The 20,359-nt window shown below is 42.3% G+C and overlaps 1 protein-coding gene across 2 annotated transcripts in view; it reads right to left on the reverse strand.

Moving 5' to 3' along the window:
• ncf2 (neutrophil cytosolic factor 2) overlaps positions 1 to 20,359 on the reverse strand; it is a 55,501-nt gene that overhangs the window by 29,307 nt on the left and 5,835 nt on the right. For both annotated transcript variants that reach the window (XM_063064053.1, XM_063064052.1), the window contains exons 2-7: positions 18,098 to 18,180; positions 17,437 to 17,545; positions 15,582 to 15,716; positions 14,581 to 14,688; positions 12,664 to 12,723; positions 843 to 886 (exon numbers count right to left, since the gene is read on the reverse strand). In XM_063064053.1, the coding sequence (XP_062920123.1) occupies positions 843 to 886; positions 12,664 to 12,723; positions 14,581 to 14,688; positions 15,582 to 15,716; positions 17,437 to 17,545; positions 18,098 to 18,180 (539 nt within the window). The remainder of the gene's footprint in view (positions 1 to 842; positions 887 to 12,663; positions 12,724 to 14,580; positions 14,689 to 15,581; positions 15,717 to 17,436; positions 17,546 to 18,097; positions 18,181 to 20,359) is intronic.

Genomic DNA, 20,359 nt, shown 5'->3' on the forward strand with positions numbered 1-20,359 from the left:
CATTAGGTGTTTGTCGATTTTTTTTTAAATGGGTTCTTTTAGGTTTCTTGTTTTATGGCTGTCTATAAGTAGACAATTCTCATTGTATAATGTATACATACTTAGATAATAAATGTACTTTAAACTTTGAGGGGTCAGTGGTGTAAGGCTTGAAGTCCCTGATGTCAGTGTCTTGGAAGATCTATCCTGGGCCCAACTCATTGATGCAATCACAAAGATTGCGTTACTTCATTAGGAGTTTGAGGTGATTTGGCATGTCAGTAAAGACTCCAACATATTCCTGTAGATGTATGGTGGAAAGCATCCTGACTGATTACACCACATCCTGGTAGGGAACCTCCATTGTACTGAGTTACAAGAGGCTGCAGAGGGCTGTAAACTCAGCCAGATCCATGATGGAGGCAGTGTCCAATATTAAAGACCCTTACCATCTGGGACCTGCCCACTTTGCATTAATATCATCAGGAAGAGGTACAGGAGCCACATTCAATGTTTTAAGGACAGCTCTCAGCCCCCACTATCAGATTTCTCAATGGTCTATGAACACCTACCTTGTCTTTCGCACTATTTATTTACTTTTGCAAATTCAGAGTAATTTTTATGTCTGCACTGCAGCCACTAAATGACAAATTTCATGACACGTATCAATGATAATAAACCTGGATGTGATTATGAAGTTGATACTGTACTCAGTTTATCTTATGATCAAAGGGTACCAATGACTGAGTAAGTCACTGCAGCCTGAAACCATAGGCAAACATGCATACATCAGTTCCCCTGAGCTCTCTGCTCACCAGTATCCCATATAAGTACAGGCATAGCTCAAATTTTTAAAAACTTACTTGAATTTTTCAGGTACTTTCTTCTGAGGAGCAGGTTCCGGTGCCTGTAAATTAAATTTGAATAATGGATCTGATTCATATATTTGAAATCACCACGTTTTGCTCTAAAATGGTGGCTTCAACATGCATAATAAAATTCTCAGAGGAGGTAAACCACACTGACATTGCCTCAAAGTTTTGTGGCTAGTTTATACTCCCTCACAAAATGTTCCTGAGTGTGTTATTTCTTTAGACGCCGAGAAAGCTTTTGATAGAGTAGAATGGCCCTATTTATTTAAGGTGCTTGAAATGTTTAATTTTAGCTTGAAATTTATATCCTGGATTAAACTGTTATATCATTCCCCTGTAGCCTCGGTCCGTACTAACTCTTTAAACTCACCTTTTTTTCCTCTCTTTCGAGGTACTCGACAAGGCTGTCCTCTTAGTCCCCTATTATTTGATATTGCATTAGAACCTCTTGCAATTGCTATTCGAGAATCTTCAAATATTACTGGGATAACTCGGGGATTAAAGTCCCATAAATTATCACTCTATGCTGATGATTTACTGTTATATATTTCTAATCCTGAGAAATCCATTCCTGCTGTTTTAGAGTTATTAGCACAATTTGGTTTCTTTTCAGGTTATAAATTAAATCTTAGTAAGAGTGAACTCTTTCCGATTAATAAACATCTTCCCTTATATTATAAATTTCCATTTAAATTGATTGATAATTATTTTTCTTATCTTGGGATTAAAATTACTTGTAAATATAAAGATTTATTTAAGATTAACTTTTTACCATTAATAGACCATATTACTCAACTTTCATCTAAATGGTTTCCCTTATATTTAACTTTGATTGGTCGTATTAATGCAGTTAAGATGTTTTTTTTGCCAAAATTTTTATATGTGTTTCAGGCATTACCAATTTTTGTTCCAAAATCTTTCTTTGATAAAGTTGACTCTAAAATTTCTTCATTTATTTGGCAGAATAAGAATCCGAGACTGGGTAAAATACACTTACAGAAAGCTAAGAGAGATGGAGGTTTAGCATTACCTAACTTTAGATTCTATTATTGGGCTATTAATATTCGACATATGAAATTTTGGTTACTTGATCAGGATATACTATCTATTCCTAAATGGGTAGCATTGGAACTACAATCTGTTCAGGGTTATACACTTGGCTCTATTTTAGGCTCCTCTCTCCCTTTTGATTCGAAACGCCTTAAGCAGGTCTCTAACCCGATAGTTAAATATGCTTTGCGCATTTGGTTTCAATTCAGAAAATTTTTTGATCTTAATCAATTCGGGTTAGCGATTCCTATTTTAGGTAACATATTTTTTCCTCCCTCTTTTACGGATCGCGCTTTTCAAACCTGGAAGACTAAGGGTATTTTACGGTTTTTGGATTTATTTTTAGATGGTTCCCTTATGTCTTTTGAACAATTATCTAATAAATATAATTTATCAAGAATACATTTTTTTAGATATTTACAAGTTAGAAATTTCCTAAGTACTATACTTTCTTCCTTTCCAATGCTTCCTCCTACATATATTTTAGATTCGATAATTAACCTCAATCCATGTCAGAAAGGTGCATCGGCTATGATTTATAATATTATTATGAAACTTAGGAAAGCTCCATTTGATAAGATTAGGGTAGATTGGGAACAGGAATTGGGGCTCACCATTTCTGTGGATGATTGGGGGCAGATTTTACAATTAGTTAATACTTCCTCTATTTGTGCTAAACATTCCCTAATTCAATTTAAAGTGGTTCATAGAGCACATATGTCCAAAGATAAGTCGTGAGAGGCCCCTTGGGTAAGAGTGACCATAATATGGTGGAATTCTTCATTAACATGGAGAGTGACGTAGTTAATTCAGAAACAAAGGTTCTGAACTTAAAGAGGGGTAACTTTGAAGGTATGAGTCGTGAATTAGCCAAGATAGACTGGCAAATGACACTTAAAGGATTGACGGTGGATATGCAATGGCAGGCATTTAAAGGTTGCATGGATGAACTACAACAATTGTTCATCCCAGTTTGGCAAAAGAATAAATCAAGGAAGGTAGTGCACCCGTGGCTGACAAGAGAAATTAGGGATAGTATCAATTCCAAAGAAGTAGCATACAAATTAGCCAGAGAAAGTGGCTCACCTGAGGACTGGGAGAAATTCAGAGTTCAGCAGAGGAGGACAAAGGGCTTAATTAGGAAGGGGAAAAAAGATTATGAGAGAAAACTGGCAGAGAACATAAAAACGGACTGTAAAAGCTTTTATAGATATGTAAAAAGGAAAAGACTGATAAAGACAAATGTAGGTCCCCTGCAAACAGAAACAGGTGAATTGATTATGGGGAGCAAGGACATGGCAGACCAATTGAATAATTACTTTGGTTCTGTCTTCACTAAGGAGGACATAAATAATCTTCCAGAAATAGTAAGGGACAGAGGGTCCAGTGAGATGGAGGAACTGAGCGAAATACATGTTAGTAGGGAAGTGGTGTTAGGTAAATTGAAGGGATTGAAGGCAGATAAATCCCCAGGGCCAGATGGTCTGCATCCCAGAGTGCTTAAGGAAGTGGCCCAAGAAATAGTGGATGCATTAGTGATAATTTTTCAAAACTCGTTAGATTCTGGACTAGTTCCTGAGGATTGGAGGGTGGCTAATGTAACCCCACTTTTTAAAAAAGGAGGGAGAGAGAAACCGGGGAATTATAGGCCGGTTAGCCTAACGTCGGTGGTGGGGAAACTGCTGGAGTCAGTTATCAAGGATGTGATAACAGCACATTTGGAAAGCGGTGAAATGATCGGACAAAGTCAGCATGGATTTGTGAAAGGAAAATCATGTCTGACGAATCTCATAGAATTTTTTGAGGATGTAACTAGTAGAGTGGATAGGGGAGAACCAGTGGATGTGGTATATTTGGATTTTCAAAAGGCTTTTGACAAGGTCCCACACAGGAGATTAGTGTGCAAACTTAAAGCACACGGTATTGGGGGTAAGGTATTGGTGTGGGTGGAGAATTGGTTAGCAGACAGGAAGCAAAGAGTGGGAATAAACGGGACCTTTTCAGAATGGCAGGCGGTGACTAGTGGGGTACCGCAAGGCTCAGTGCTAGGACCCCAGTTGTTTACAATATATATTAATGACTTGGATGAGGGAATTAAATGCAGCATCTCCAAGTTTGCGGATGACACGAAGCTGGGTGGCAGTGTTAGCAGTGAGGAGGATGCTAAGAGGATGCAGGGTGACTTGGATAGGTTGGGTGAATGGGCAAACTCATGGCAGATCCAATTTAATGTGGATAAATGTGAAGTTATCCACTTTGGTGGCAAAAATAGGAAAACAGATTATTATCTGAATGGTGGCCGATTAGGAAAAGGGGAGGTGCAACGAGACCTGGGTGTCATTATACACCAGTCATTGAAAGTGGGCATGCAGGTACAGCAGGCGGTGAAAAAGGCGAACGGTATGCTGGCATTTATAGCGAGAGGATTCGAGTACAGGAGCAGGGAGGTACTACTGCAGTTGTACAAGGCCTTGGTGAGACCACACCTGGAGTATTGTGTGCAGTTTTGGTCCCTTAATCTGAGGAAAGACATCTTTGCCATAGAGGGAGTACAAAGAAGGTTCACCAGATTGATTCCTGGGATGGCAGGTCTTTCATATGAAGAAAGACTGGATGAACTGGGCTTGTACTCGTTGGAATTTAGAAGATTGAGGGGGGATCTGATTGAAACGTATAAGATCCTAAAGGGATTGGACAGGCTAGATGCGGGAAGATGGTTCCCGATGTTGGGGAGGTCCAGAACGAGGGGTCACAGTTTGAGGATAGAGGGGAAGCCTTTTAGGACCGAGATTAGGAAAAACTTCTTCACACAGAGAGTGGTGAATCTGTGGAATTCTCTGCCACAGCAAACTGTTGAGGCCAGTTCATTAGCTATGTTTAAAAGGAAGTTAGATATGGCCCTTGTGGCTACAGGGGTCAGGGGGTATGGAGGGAAGGCTGGGTTCTGAGTTGGATGATCAGCCATGATCATAATAAATGGCGGTGCAGGCTCGAAGGGCTGAATGGCCTACTCCTGCACCTATTTTCTATGTTTCTATAAGTTAGCGCGTTTTTACTCGCATATTAATCCTTTTTGGGATAGATGTTCGGGGCAGATAGCCTCTTTAACTCATATGTTTTGGTCTTGTCCTACTTTGGAAACTTTTTGGAGAGATATTTTTAATATTATTTCTAAGGTATTAAATATAGATATCTCTCCTCACCCTATTACTGCTATCTTTGGACTTCCTAAAATTTCTAGTAATCTTTCCCCTTCAGCCCGTAGAATGATTGCATTTCTTACTTTAATGGCGAAAAGGTGTATTTTACAACATTGGAAAGAGCTTAATGCTCCAACTACCTTTTTTTGGTTCTCTCAGACGATTTTATGTTTGAATCTGGAGAAAATTAGAAGCAACCTTTATGATTCTTCATTTAAATTTGAACAGGTTTGGGGACCTTTTATTCGATACTTTCATTTAATGTAATACATACCCTTCTTGTTTTTTTTCCACTGTTTTTAAAGGAGGTCGGGATTGAGGACGTGATTTTAAGTTTAACTCTGTTTGGTTTCAAGTTAGCCCATTGCTTTGCTTTGCTTTTAGTTAGTTGCACGGTGGGTTTTTTTTTGGGGGTTTTTTTTTTCTTTTTTTTTCCATTGATATATATATAAAATTTAGTATACTATTATGTTATCTTGGTTTTTTATGTTTAAATTACATTGTTTGTAGTATTTTTTTTGGTATTGATACCTTCTGGAATTCTATTATATTTTAACATTGTATTAATGTTTATATGGTTTACCTTTTTGTATACTTATTCAATAAAAAGATTTAAAAAGAAAAGAAAGTTTTGTGGCTAGTTATTTAATTTTACGGACTTCAATAGATCAAGGCATAGGCACAGAATGTTCTCCCAACCACAACTAGGTTTACACAGTGATCCACAACAACTATTAGAGAAGGTGGCTGTGAAACACAGAGTAAAACAAATACTGGGCTCGCTATCCATTCATAATTTCTAACAACTAAGCATTAAATAGAATAAAAGTCATAGAAAAGTACAGCATCTTCATCCCATCTAGTCTGTGCAGAACCATTTAAACTGCTGAGTCCTATCGACCTGTACTGAAACTATAGCCTCCATACCCCTAGCACCCACGTACCGAACCAAACTTCTATTAAACGTAGAAACTGAGCTCAAATGCACCACTTACACTGGCAGCTTATTCCACACTCTCACAACCCTCTAAGTGAAGTTTCCCATCATGTTCCCCTTAAACATTTCACCTCTCACCTTTAACTCATGACCTCTAGTTGTAGTCTCACCCAACCGCAGAGGAAAAAGCCTGTTTGCATTTTCCCTATCGATACCCCTCGTAATTTGGTATCCCTCTATCAAATCTCCATTCAATCTTCTACATTCCAAGGAATAAAGTCCTAACCAATTCAATCTTTCCTTATAACTCAGGTCCTCCAGACCCAGCAATATCCTTGTAAATTTTCTCTGTACCTTTTCAACCTTATTTACATCTTTCCTGAAGGTAGGTGGCAAAAACTGCACCGAATACTGCAAATTAGACCTCACAACATTTTATACAACTTCAACTTAACATCCCATCTGCTGTACTAAATCACAAGAAAATCTGCAGATGCTGGAAATTCAAGTAACACACACAAAATGCTGGTGGAATGCAGCAGGCCAGGCAGCATCCATGGGAAGAAGTACAGTCGACGTTTTGGGTCGAGACCCTTCGTCAGGACTAACTGAAAGAAGAGACAGTAAGAGATTTGAAAGTGGGAGGGGGAGGGGGAGATCTGAAATGATAGGAGAAGACAGGAGGGGGAGGGATGAAGCTAAGAGCTGGAAAGTTGATTGGCAAAAGGGATACATGGCTGGCGAAGGGAGAGGATTGTGGGACGGGAGGCATGGGGAGAAAGAAAGGTGGGGGGGGGAGCACCAGAGGAAGATGGAGAACAGGCAAGGAGTATTTGTGAGAGGGAAAGAGGGAGCGAGAGAATGAATGAATGAATGAATAAAGGATGGGGTAAGAAGGGGAGAAGGGGCATTAACATAAGTTAGAGAAATCAGTGTTCATGCCATCAGGTTGGAGGCTACCCAGACGGAATATAAGGTGTTGTTCCTCCAACCTGAGTGTGGCTTCATCTCAACAGTAGAGGAGGCCATTGGTAGACATAACAGAATGGAAATGGGACGTGGAATTAAAGCGTGTGGCCACTGGGAGATCCTGCTTCCTCTGACGGACAGAGCGTAGGTGTTCAGTGAAGCGGTCTCCCAACCTGCCTTGGGTCTCACCAATATATAGGCCACACAATATATCACACCAGACGACTCACAGGTGAAGTGTTGCCTCACCTGAAAGGTCTGTCTGGGGCCCTGAATGGTGGTGAGGGAGGAAGTGTAAGGGTAGGTGTAGCACTTGTTCTGCTTACAAGGATAAGTGCCAGGAAGGAGATCGGTGGGAAGGGATGGGGGGGAACGAATGGACAAGGGAGTCGCGTTGGGAGCGATCCCTGCAGAAAGAAATTGGCGCTGCTTCCTGCACGCATGCTGAGCTCATTGACTCCATCAACTTTGCCTCCAACTTCCACCCTGCCCTCAGATTTATCTGGTCCATTTCCGACACCTCCCTCCCATTCCTTGATCTCTCTGTCTCTATCTCTGGAGACAGCTTATCCACTGATGTCCACTATAAACCTACTGACTCTCACAGCTACCTGGACTATTCCTCTTCTCACCCTGTCTCTTGCAAAAATGCCATCCCCTTCTCGCAATTCCTCCATCTCTGCCGCACCTGCTCTCAGGATGAGTCTTTTCATTTAAGAACGAAGGAGATGTCTTCCTTTTTTAAACAAAGGGGTTTCCTTCCTCCACCATCAACTCTGCCCTCCAACACATTTCCCCCATTTCACGCACATCTGCTCTCACTCCATCCTCCCGTCACCCCACTAGGAATAGGGTTCCCCTGGTCCTCACCTACCACCCCACCAGCCTCCAGGTCCAACATATTATTCTCCATAACTTCCGCCACCTCCAACGGGATCCCACCACTAAGCACATCTTTCCCTCCCCCAACTTTCTGCTTTCTGCAGGGATCGCTCCCTATGTGACTCCCTTGTCCATTCATCCCCCCCATCCCTCCCCACTGATCTCCCTCCTGGCATTTATCCTTGTAAGTGGAACAAGTGCTACACATGCCCTTACACTTCCTCCCTCACCACCACTCAGGGCCCCAGACAGTCCTTCCAGGTGAGGCAACACTTCACCTGTGAGTCGGCTGGTGCGATATACTGTGTGGCCTTCTATATATTGGTGAGACCCGATGTAGATTGGGAGACCGCTTCGCTGAACACCTACACTCTGTCCGCCAGAGAAAGCAGTATCTCCCAGTGGCCACACATTTTAATTCCACATCCCATTCTGACATGTCTATCCATGGCCTCCTCTACTGTAAAGATGAAGCCACACTCAGGTTGGAGGAACAACACCTTATATTCCGTCTGGGTAGCATCCAACCTGATGGCATGAACATTGACTTCTCAAACTTCCGTTAATGCCCCTCCTCCCATTCTTACCCCATCCGTTATTTATTTATTTCTCTCTTTCTCTCTCTCTCTCTCTCTCTCACAATAACTCCTTGCCTGTCCTCCATCTTCCTCTGGTGCCCCCCTCCCCCTTTCTTTCTTCCCAGGCCATCCGTCCCATGATACTCTCCCTTCTCCAGCCCTGTATCCCTTTTGTCAATCAACTTTCCAGCTCTTAGCTTCATCCCTCCCCCCTCCTGTCTTCTATCATTTCGGGTCTCCCCCTCCCACTTTCAAATCTCTTACTATCTCTTTTGTCCGTTAGTCCTGACGATGGGTCTCGATCCGAAACATCGACTGTACTTCTTCCTATAGATGCTACCTGGCCTGCTGCGTTCCACCAAATACTTTGATTTATGAAGGCCGATGTGCCAAATGTTTTCTTTATGACCCTATCCATCTATGTCACCAATTTTCAATTAATCATGGACCTATATTCCCAGATCCCTTTATTTAAGCACACTCCTCAGTGCCCTACCGTCCACTGTGTAAACCTGTCCTAGTTGTTCCTACCGAACTGTAAGACCTTGCACTTGTCTGCATTACCTTCAATCTGCCATTTCTCAGCTGGGTAAGATCCCACTGCAAGCTTTGATTGTCTTTCTCACTGTCCATTACACCCCCAGTCTCGGTGTTATCCACAAACTTGCTGATCCAGTTAATCACATTATCATCTAGATTATTGATATAGATGACAAACAGCAAAGGGCCCAGTACCAACCGCTGCAGCACTCCACTAGTCACAGGCCTCCAGTCAGACAGGCAACCATCTACTACCACTCTCTGGTTTCTCCCACAAAGCCAATGCCTAATCCAATTTACTACCTTACCTCGAATGCTGAGCAACTGAATCTTCTTGACCAACCTCCCATGCAGGACCTTGTCAAGTGCCTTGCTAAAGTCCATGTAGACAACAGCCACTGCCTTGCCCTCATCAACTTTCTGGTTACCTTCCTTAAAAAACTCTATAAGATTGGTTAGACATGATCTACCACACACAAAGCCATGCTCACTATCCCTAATAGGTCCCTGTCTATCCAAATACTATACATATCTAGCCTTCCAATAACTTTCCCACAACTGATGTCACGCTCACCGGCCTATAATTTCTTTGTTTATTTTTACAGCCTTTCTTAAACAGTGGAACAACATTATCTATCCTCTAATCCTCCAGCACCTCACCTGTCCCTAAGGATGATTTAAATATCTCTGCTAAGGCTGCTGCGTTTTCTGCATTTGCCTCACACAGGGTTCCAAGGGGACACCTTGTCAGGCCCTGGGAATTTACCCTCCCTGACTGCTGACTCATTGAAGTGGTTCATTAATAACTCACCTCTCAGTTCGGGGTAACTGGGGATGGACATGCTGGCATTGCTAGTGACATCCACAGCCCACAAAGCAATAGAAAATTTAGAGTGGAAACACATTCAATTTATAAAAAGGATACATGTTTACTCATTTTAATAAAGCCTCTTAAAGCACTGGTTTGAGAATTTCTTCCCTAAATCCAGTTACAAAACAAATTCAAAGCAACCGAGCTTCCAAACAAAATAAAGTTCCAAGTTCAAAATTAAATTTCTCTCTTTCTTGGACAAAATCAGCCTTTTCAGTCAAAATTAACAGGAGCACCGTTGGTATTCACTGTCATTTAGGCTCACGGTTTAGTAGATTTGGGTGAGGAGAGATGTATAATTAAACTCAAAACTTTTTTTTGTCCAGGTGGAGCTACTCCGGTTCATGGAAACAGTTTATCATTAACCAGTTTATCAGTGGAATGTGTCGAGTAGCCTGAGGTTTCTACATGTCACTCAGATACAAACAAGCATAATAAAGGGTTAGGACAGGTTATTACAAGTTTAAATACCCTACACATGTTAATAACTACCAAACAACTTCACTGCACTGAACATTTACAATAAGTATGCTTATTCCTTCCAATCTTAATTGTTTCTAAAACATAACATAAGAAGTCCTGTCCACTTCTTCTCCTCTTTCTCTAATGTAACTTCTATACCAAATTCAATACTAAATCACCAACCTAATTTGCAGTTCTCTTCCATATGCTATCAATCTGATTGGTTAAGGAGACAGACAGTTGCTTCTTCCTTACACTCAGGATTTTTGAGATATGGAGTATCAGATACTCTCGTTGTTAAATCATCAACTGCACTTTCAGCAACACCTTGAAAAGATGTTTACTCTAATGTTGACTACACAGTGGACTCTAGTTAATTGGGACACATTAGGACCAGTCTCTCTTCTCTCTCGCTTTGGTTGTCCATCGAAATCCGATGACGACGGCCACTCCTTTAACGGTGAGATCTTTGATGACTATACAGCCTTATCCCGGACCCACAAGCTCTATTGCAGGTGGGACATGTACTGTATATGTGGTAGTGGTGGCAACCATGGCTGCATTTCTCCTGGCTCTCTTCTGCTGTCTTCTGGTTGTTCTTTCCATCTCCAGAATACGAACCCCATCCCTACACAGCTGTCGCCAAGTGGTACGGTCAGCAGCAACATCCTCCAGGTCCTCGGGTCTGATCTTGCACTTCCTTAAAGCATTCTTCATCCTATCCTTATAGTGCTTCTTCGGCCCTCCAGCTGAGTGTCAACCATGATGTAGCTGGCTGTATAACACTCTGGGGGTAGCCGATATGGGGGCATCCTTATCACGTGCCCCAGCCACTGCAGCTGACGCTGGGTGATCATGGCTTCAATACTCCTGCAGTTGGTCTTTACAAGTATTTCAGTGTGACGCACCGCTCATGCCAGGTAATTCCCAGGATGTCATTTATAAGAACAAGGGTGACAAAGCCATCTGCGGCAATAGTATGGGCATATCGCTCCTTTCTGTTGCTGGAAAGGTCCTGGCTAAAGTGATGCTTCAGAGACTCATCAGCAACATCACCGAGTCAATGCTGCCTGAATCGCAGTGTGGATTTAGGAAGAACAGGAGTACGATCAACATGATCTTCACAGCCCGGCAGCTTCAGGAAAAGTGCCAGGAGCAACATCAGGACCTGTTCTTCCACATTACGACCAGTACACTTTGGCCCAAGGAAGCGACTACCCCAGTTAGTCCAAGTTTCATGGAAATAGGTTAGATTAGATTATGAGGACACGCAGTCCCTTTTTATTGTCATTTAGTAATCGTGCCGCCATCTTCTCCTCCCTCCTATACCTTTTATAGTTAAAAAGGTATAAAAAAAGACAAACTTCTGTTTAATTGAGTTACAAATTATATAGGTATTTAAAAGAAGTACAGAACAAATAAGAACATTATCAATACTACAACAGTACTACAAACCTGCGTGTTAGTTCCTAATAATTATCAATGGAGGAATTCATTCAGTATATGCTGCTATGTTCTTTTGAATGACTGTACATTAACAAAAATCAGAACAAGCTTGGAGTACAGATAATAGATTGCCTTTATACAACACTATCGATGACTGCATCCTCCAAATCTTCAATTTTCATTCCTGGACTTTTCTGGCATCTCCAAGACTGAATGCTTGAAAGCACAGTGAGAAAGACAGTTCTGAATTGTCTTACTGCTTATTTCTCACCAATTATCAGAGAAAAAAATCACCGGTTTTGAACACAAGCACACGCAACTGATACTATTTAAAAACTATTCGCCCTAAGCACAGTGTAGTGTCACACAAGTACACACATCTGACACTAGTTAGAAACTGATCAGCAACAGTCTCTTGCCCCATTTAAGTGGTATAGTGTCCTAAATAAATGAAGGGAATCCCGACTATTTTCTCGATTAATTTTTGTTTTTTTTAAAAGAGTTGTCCCAAATAAGCAGCTGCCCCAATTAACCAATGACCCAATTAACTGGAATGCACTGTAAAACCAGATGAAAATCTGGCCCATTATTCCATTTGAAGGGATTACAGTTAGGTCCTTTTGGGACATTTCTATTTATCATGCATCTAGAATTTCAATGAGTTTCTGATATGGTCAGATAGGGAATTCTCTATGGATCAAGCTCTGTGCCAAGTTCATTTCCCCTTCCACCCAAACTGTGCAATTCTTTCTCACAATTCTAACAGAAGTAACATTTGCATCATGTTGATAGTACTTTAAGCCACTGAACACTTAATAAGAAAGATTCAAGTTATACATTCTTGCTTTTAAAAAAAAATACATAAAATGAAGCATACCAGAGGCTGCAAGGGAGCGAAACCTGAGAATTCATCTTTGTCGATGACTGATGCAACCACCTAGAATACGAGCAAATGAGAGCAGCTGAATTCAGTGTGTGGAGACTGCACAGGCTTCTGACCTGACAGGATATTCATCAGTGATCATTTCCTCCTTTCAAATGTCCTTAGCTCTTTGACCAAGCTGTGGTATAAAGGTCCTAATACCTGCATCATGTGTCTTGCCATCAAACTTTGTTTGACTACTCACTGGCAAAACATTTTACTGCATTAAAACTGCTCTGGAAATAAATGATGCACAGAGTCGGAAACTAGCTGGAAATGTCATTTTGGTGTGATGGTGCACAGGCTGTGTTAACACACACAAAATGCTGGAGGAACTCAGCAGGCCAGGCAGCATCTATGGAAAAAAGTACAGTCCACGTTTCATCCGAAATCCTTCGGCAGGACTAGTCAAAAAAAGCTGTGGTATTGACTTGTCAATTTTCAACATCACTCACCACTATTAACTTTATTGATTTTGATCAGAAAAAAAAATAAAATCAGGAGAGGTAAAGAGTGGGTTGTGAATTCACTGTCATCTATTTTATCTGGTCTCCGTTGTCAAAATAACCTACCCTGTATGGAATTTGGAAGCCATTATTGCCATCATGTCTAAACTCTTTACTGTGCTTCCTCATTGTACAGCATCTCCTCAAGTTAAGTGTCTTATGAACAACACTTCCCAGAGAACCACCTTTTCAGCCATGGGGGTCAATATCTGCTTTAAAAGTAAAACCTAACCCCACTCACCACCCAGGCTCTCCCCTAGCAGCCATTTCAAGACGGACCACTCTTCCATTTACGAAGATGCAATTGTCTCTCTGGGTCACCTGAACAAGAACACCACTGGCAACAGCCCAGGAGCAGGGCAGGTCCCCATTTACTGCAGGCAGCAAGGCATCAGGTACAATAATGGGAGTCAATACTGCTCCAGGCTGAACTCATCTTAAAAAATGTGACAAAAATCACTCAATCAGCCTTTGTTACGTAATATCTAATTGTCCAACATCGCTGACTGTTTCATTCTGTGTTGCTATCCCTCTACGGGTTTTCAGTTGGCCTGTATTGCTTAAAGCATAATCACACAACCCCTTTTCCCTCAAATAAAAAGTGCCTTTGGAAAAGGAGAGTATAATTATGAAGACCCACTTACTTCTTCTCAAAATCAGAGTATGTCAAAGCTCCGTTCCAGATACGATCGTTCTTCTGCGGTGAACCCAGCACCCAGGCAAGGGCAGACACACACCCCAGGTTTCCACTGATTGTACCTTTACACCCTGTGAGCCTCTGGTCGGTTCCCGCGAACCGGTCCTCCAAACTCCCACCACTTGTGGGGGCACACTGCTCTTTCCAGGGTCTCGTGGTGTGTCGCGTGCCTTAGCAAACCTGCTCCTTTTATCCCCCTGCTGGGGTATCACCTGTCCATCAAACTTCAAACAGTTCAGGTTCAAAGCAACTGGTCTGTCAATATCTGAATTGTGTTTCTTTCCCGTTAATCCCTCTCTTCTCTCTTATTAGCATTTTGAATGTTTCTCCATTGTCTTTCTTATCTCTCTCATTAGCATCATCTGTCCGGTAGCTCTGCTGGGCGTCACACATGACAAGGTGAACTGGGCCTTATCAATTCCATCCCAATCAGAACTAGGCACTTCACAGCACCTCTGATATGGTTTAGTTTTCTGGCCCTGCCACAACTTTGGCTACAATCTCACAAATAGGAGATTTAACAAAAATATCTGTGATCACTAGACATGGCCCCCTGAAATGCGGCAAAGTCAGCAGCAGAAAGCTAAAGCCCTACCGACCAAATCCCTTGGCAAATGAGTTGGACAATCTTTCAAAATATGGATTGGTTAAATGGAGATGAGTCACTACCTTGGCCTCTCCCAGGAAGTCCTGCTTTTCCAGCTGAGCTACCACTTTTTTCTTTGGTCTGAAGAACTCCCCTTCCGGGAACTGCAGGAGATCAAACAGCTCTCGCTTCTGTGGAGACAAGTTAGTCACTAACAAGCCAAAAATTGCAGAGAATCACCAAAGAGACCTCAAACCTGGCGCAACTGTTAGCAGCTTCATGACGTCAACACAAGCAGTGAAAACACACAACTGCCAGACATGCTGTCAGGAGTATGTTGGCGTTTTGCTGACTGCATTCTGGCATTGATCTCTGACAGAGGTCAGTGTGGGGGGAGGGCGTTGCAAAAGTTCCCCATCATCTATAATGCAAAGTCCTGCCAGAGGAGCAGAGAGCCTGCACACATATATTTCACAGGAGAGGAAGTGATAGAAGCTGTCCCTGCAGTAATCATTGCAGCTAGCCAATGGGTTGGAATGTTTTCTATTTTTTATCTAAGACCTTTAAGATTTTTTTTTATTATGGCTAATGTTTGTGATTGTTTGAGATATTTAGAATCAGCAGAAGAGTTCCAGAGATGTACAATCCCTAGAAAAAAAAGTCATTTTATCTTTGTCTTATATTGGTTACACCTTTTAAAAAACTGACAGTGACTTATAGTTTTAAATTCTCCTGTTAGAGGAAGCCATCCTCAAGATTTTGTATGTTTCAATCAAGCCTCCTCTCACTCTATTAAACTCCAACAGATACAAACCTAGACCTTCCAAGAAACTAATCTAAAAAAAACTCCAAAAAACTAGCAGTCCTTGCACTCCTAAGAAAATCTGACCATTTCAAGTCAGCCTTCCCTGGACTGTTTGCAATGCATTATCACCTTTCCCTGGGTAAAGAGACCAACCATGTACAGTTCACCAGATGTGTTCTCTCCTATCACAGTTAACACAAAAGGGGCTTGTGGACACACGAGAGGACAGCAAAGTACAGAAGATCTGTAAACTGGGGAATACCAAAAGGAAGACAATACCCAAACAGCTTCCAGAGCATGATCCACAAAATTGTGCTTGGCTTCAGTTTTAAAAGTTAAGGCTTTCTTCATAACCTTTTCAGCTTTGTCCCATTCCTTTAACATAGCATGTGCCAGCGCTAAATTGTGAAGCACCTGCGAGGATCAAAGAGCAAAGTGTTAGAGAACTGGTATTGTCTGTACGTTTAAATCATCAGGTTTTTAAGAAGAAACAAGCATTGTTTTATAGACAGAGTAACACTAAAAGCTTTGTTGCACTGTGCTCTGTCCTACAGCACCTTCTTAGAACTAATGGTTTGGATCATTCCTAGCTGACACTACAACAGTCATAGGTGGGCATTTCACAGGTCCCACATTCTTTTATCTATGTTATTACCCTCTAACTTACTCTCATTCACTGACTGACAGTTAACCTTGTTACAGCTTTTCTCAAGACCACCCCAGTTTTACCCTATCAAGCACATCCCCCTTCACCCTGCAGCTTCTTCTGTCTTCTTCCAAGTTCTGGGGAAGTGTGTCTGACCTGGAACATTGACTCCTTTCTTGTTTCCACAGTTGTGGCCTGACCTGCTGAGTGCTTCAGCATTCTCTGTTTGATATTCCCCCACTGGCAGCCACAGACGGGCCACAATTACCCAATCAAGTGAACAGTTCGAAAGCAACAGTCTTTAGTCTAGATTACACCAAAACATCGGCCTAACTTTAAAACATCAGGTGCTTATTAACTCAGGTCACCCACTTAAAAGTGGAGAGAGAGGATGTGTATTTTCACATGTACTTCACTGAATTCTGCTCTCTGCTTGCGGGATCACAGATGTTGAATATTAAGTTATTTTTCTCCCACAATATTTTTTCCTCACTCACCTAAGTTCCAGGCTTTGTCATCAATCAAATGAACATTTCTAGCGGGAGGGAGGAGTGATCCCTGGGTGAAGTTCATCATTCGGGTTGAGCTAATCGAAATATTTTAGTTGCATCATCACCACAGGAGCTGTTCCTGGTCAGGACAAAGAAAGCCTGTCTGGGCTCCTTTCATTACCATAATGTTAGTATTCCTTCAAACTAGATTGTTCCAACCTACCTTGAAACAACTGACAAAGCTATCTGCAGTGTACTCCCCCACGCCAGGAATAAATGAAACTTAATTAGGCCATAAGGCCAATTGTTTCCCTGCGGTCAGAAGCAAAGGCTTGCATGATGCACACCTTCTGCCTTGTAGTGTGTGTCTTCATTGACTACAAGTCAAACATACGTATCGAGAACATGGACTCTCCATTTCAACTAACATTACGAAATAGATGGGGATTAATACCGAGGTGACATCCAGTTGCAGAAGCCACCAGGTGAATTTCAGGCTATTATCCAAGAAGAAGCAACCATAATGTTCACCACACCAGGGACTCTGTGGAATTTTGGGTGATCAGTTTGGCTTCCCCGACACCCTGGGCTGGCAATCCCACATGGAAGCTCCCTGACAGGTCAAGAAGCCTTCTTGGGGGTTTGATTCTTGTTCCTCATTTGCTATCATCTAAAATTCGTCCAGCGGAAGGACCAGCTGTAAAGGTTTGACCATGAAACCAGAAGCAGAGGCCATCGCCATTGAAGCTCCGAAATCCAAAATATTTCCAGAGTGAGCACCATTTTCCCTGTTCAGACCCTTGCTCAGCAACCTGTCTCCCTATCACGGAATGCCTGTAGTATGATCTTCTTGGTTTCCTCATTCACCCTTGCGTGCTGAACAACTGGACTTCTTTTCTGTCCCTGCCACCCCAAAGGATGCCCCTTTCCTCATGGGCTTTCTTTCCCTAACTCAGCCAGTTCTGCACAGGCAAACTTGTTCTTTAATTCTACTTACTTGACAAGCACCCAGCTTGTACCTTAGGCCCAACTGCTTGTAGTCAATTAACTGGTTGCCTCTCAGTAGATTAAATGCTTCTGTGAAGTCCCTTGAAGCCTCTTCATATCTGAACAACACAATATGGTGCAATATTAAATGCAATAAACAGTTCTGAAAAGACATCACACAAGCAATTTCATTTCCACCAATGATCCTTGACTTGCAAGTTCTGTCAAACACACATCAAGCAAAACCAAAAGAAAATGACAAAATGCAAACAGTGCTTGTTCTGACTGATGTGAGGGACACATTGTACTTTATGCAGGGAGCGATAGGCGCCTGGAATAGGATAGTAATGGAAGCAGGCAGTCTGCTGGAGTATAAAAATCTTGATAGGAACATGCATATGACGGGTATGAAGGGATATGGATGATACAAGGGAGGAGGACTTCCTGTATAAACTGGCTTCAATATCGGCACAGCATCATAGGTAAAATGGCCTGTCTAGTGCTGTACTCATCTATGTTATACAGCTTCAAAAAAATCTGATAAACTGAATTCAGAATTTTCCCAAGCAGCCTGAAGTCTAGCCTACTGTGAAAACCTTAGGGCACCTACTGATTTCACTAGGTATTGTATTGAGCAGACTCCAAAAAAAAAATGTAGGAAAGGAACTTACTTTTCATGTTTGTACAAAGTAATCCCTCGTTGAAAGAAAGCCACTGCCAAATGCTCATCCCTGCAGATACTCTGATCAAATGCCTGGAGAACAAGGACTGCAAGTTAATCTTCCTTTCCCGGCGGAGTTGGTTGAGGTTCCTTACATTTCACATATGCATCAGTGGTACCACTCTCATGTAGCTGTGTATTCAACCCCCATTACATGACTTAGGCAAAGCTGACACTGACTGTACTGTTAGAGGTTGTCTACCAATTATCTGCCTGTAAGTGCAGTTAAAAGACAGCCTGAAAAGCAAAGGATTCTGCCTTGCCTGCTGCTCACACCCTTCTCCCTGCCAACCCTCCTCAAATACGGCATTTAGAAGCTGTGTGGAAGCTGTCTATTGCACTCTCTACACTGTACTTCAACTGTGAACAACTTTGGGACCTCACAGTGCTATATAAATCCAATGTTTACCCTGTCAGTACTGTTACAATTTGTGGAATTTGACTCTCCCATTGAATTGTCATCTGTTAACACACAACTTTAACGCAAAGGATTGCTGAATGCAACCTGCCAACCGGTGATCCAAAACACAGAAGTGCTACATGAACATATTGACCTGCAGGAAGAAGGCAACCCTTTAAAGAGGATTTGAGGGCATAGATTCAAAATTCAAGCTACAAATTCCCATCCCTTCCCCGTCAATCACCACTGTACAAGCAGCTGACATGGCTGCTCCACAAGGCGAGGGGAGAGATTGCAGAGCCTCTGGCTAGGATCTTTATGTCCTCGTTGTCCATGGGAATGGTACCGGAGGACTGGAGGGAGGCGAATGTTGTCCCCTTGTTCAAAAAAGATGGTAGGGATAGTCTGGGTAATTATAGACCAGTGAGCCTTACGTCTGTGGAGGGAAAGCTGTTGGAAAAGATTCTTAGAGATAGGATCTCTGGGCATTTAGAGAATCATGATCTGATCAGCTACAGTCAGCATGGCTTTGCTGAAGGGCAGATCGTGTCTAACAAGCCTGATAAGAGTTCTTTGAGGAGGTGACCAGGCCTATAGATGAGGGTAGTGCAGTGGATGTGATCTACATGGATTTCAGTAAGGTATTTGACGAGGTTCCACACGGTAGGCTTATTCAGAAAGTCAGAAGGCATAGGATCCAGGGAAGTTTGGCCAGGTGAATTCAGAATTGGCTTGCCTGCTGAAAGCAGAGGGTTGAGGTGGAGGGAGTACATTCAGATTGGAGAGCTATGATTAGCAGTGTCCCACAAGGATCAGCTCTGGGACCTCTACTTTTCGTGATTTTTATTAACGACCTGGATGTGGGGGTAGAAGGGTGGGTTGGCAAGTTTGCAGACGACACAAAAGTTGGTGGTGTTGTGGATAGTGTAGAGGATTGTTGAAGATTGCAGAGAGACATTGATAAAATGCAGAAGTGGGCTGAGAAGTGGCAGATGGAGTTCAACCCAGAGAAGTGTGAGGTGGTACACTTTGGAAGGACAAACTCCAAGGCAGAGTACAAAGTAAATGGCAGGATACTTGGTAGTGTGGAGGAGCAGAGGGATCTCGGGGTACATGTCCACAGATCCCTGAAAGTTGCCTCACAGGTAGATAGGGTAGTTAAGAAAGCTTATGGAATGTTAGCTTTCATAAGTCGAGCGATAGAGTTTGAGTCGCAGGGTAATGATGCAGCTCTATAAAACTCTGGTTAGGCCACACTTGGAGTACTGTGTCCAGTTCTGGTCTCCTCACTATAGGAAGGATGTGGAAGCATTGGAAAGGGTACAGAGGAGATTTACCAGGATGCTGCCTGGTTTAGAGAGTATGAACTATGATCAGAGATTAAGGGAGCTAGGGCTTCACTCTCTGGAGAGAAGGAGAATGAGAGGAGACATCATAGAGGTATACTAGATAATAAGAGGAATAGATCGAGTGGATAGCCAGCACCTCTTCCCCAGGGCACCACTGCTCAATACAAGGGGACATGGCTTTAAGGCAAGGGGTGGGAAGTTCAAGGGGTATATTAGAGGAAGGTTTTTTACTCAGAGAGTGGTTGGTACGTGGAATGCACTGCCTGAGTCAGTGGTGGAGGCAGATACACTGGTGAAATTTAAGAGACTACTAGACAGGTATATGGAGGAATTTAAGGTGGGGGGTTATATGGGAGGCAGGGTTTAAGGGTGAGCACAACATTGTGGGCCAAAGGGCCTATACTGTGCTGTACTGTTCGATGTTCTATATGCAAATGACTCTCTTCTAGCATGCCAGTATTGA

This window comes from Mobula hypostoma, chromosome 12, assembly GCF_963921235.1.
Source record: "Mobula hypostoma chromosome 12, sMobHyp1.1, whole genome shotgun sequence".
In the NCBI taxonomy this organism is placed as follows: domain Eukaryota; kingdom Metazoa; phylum Chordata; class Chondrichthyes; order Myliobatiformes; family Myliobatidae; genus Mobula; species Mobula hypostoma.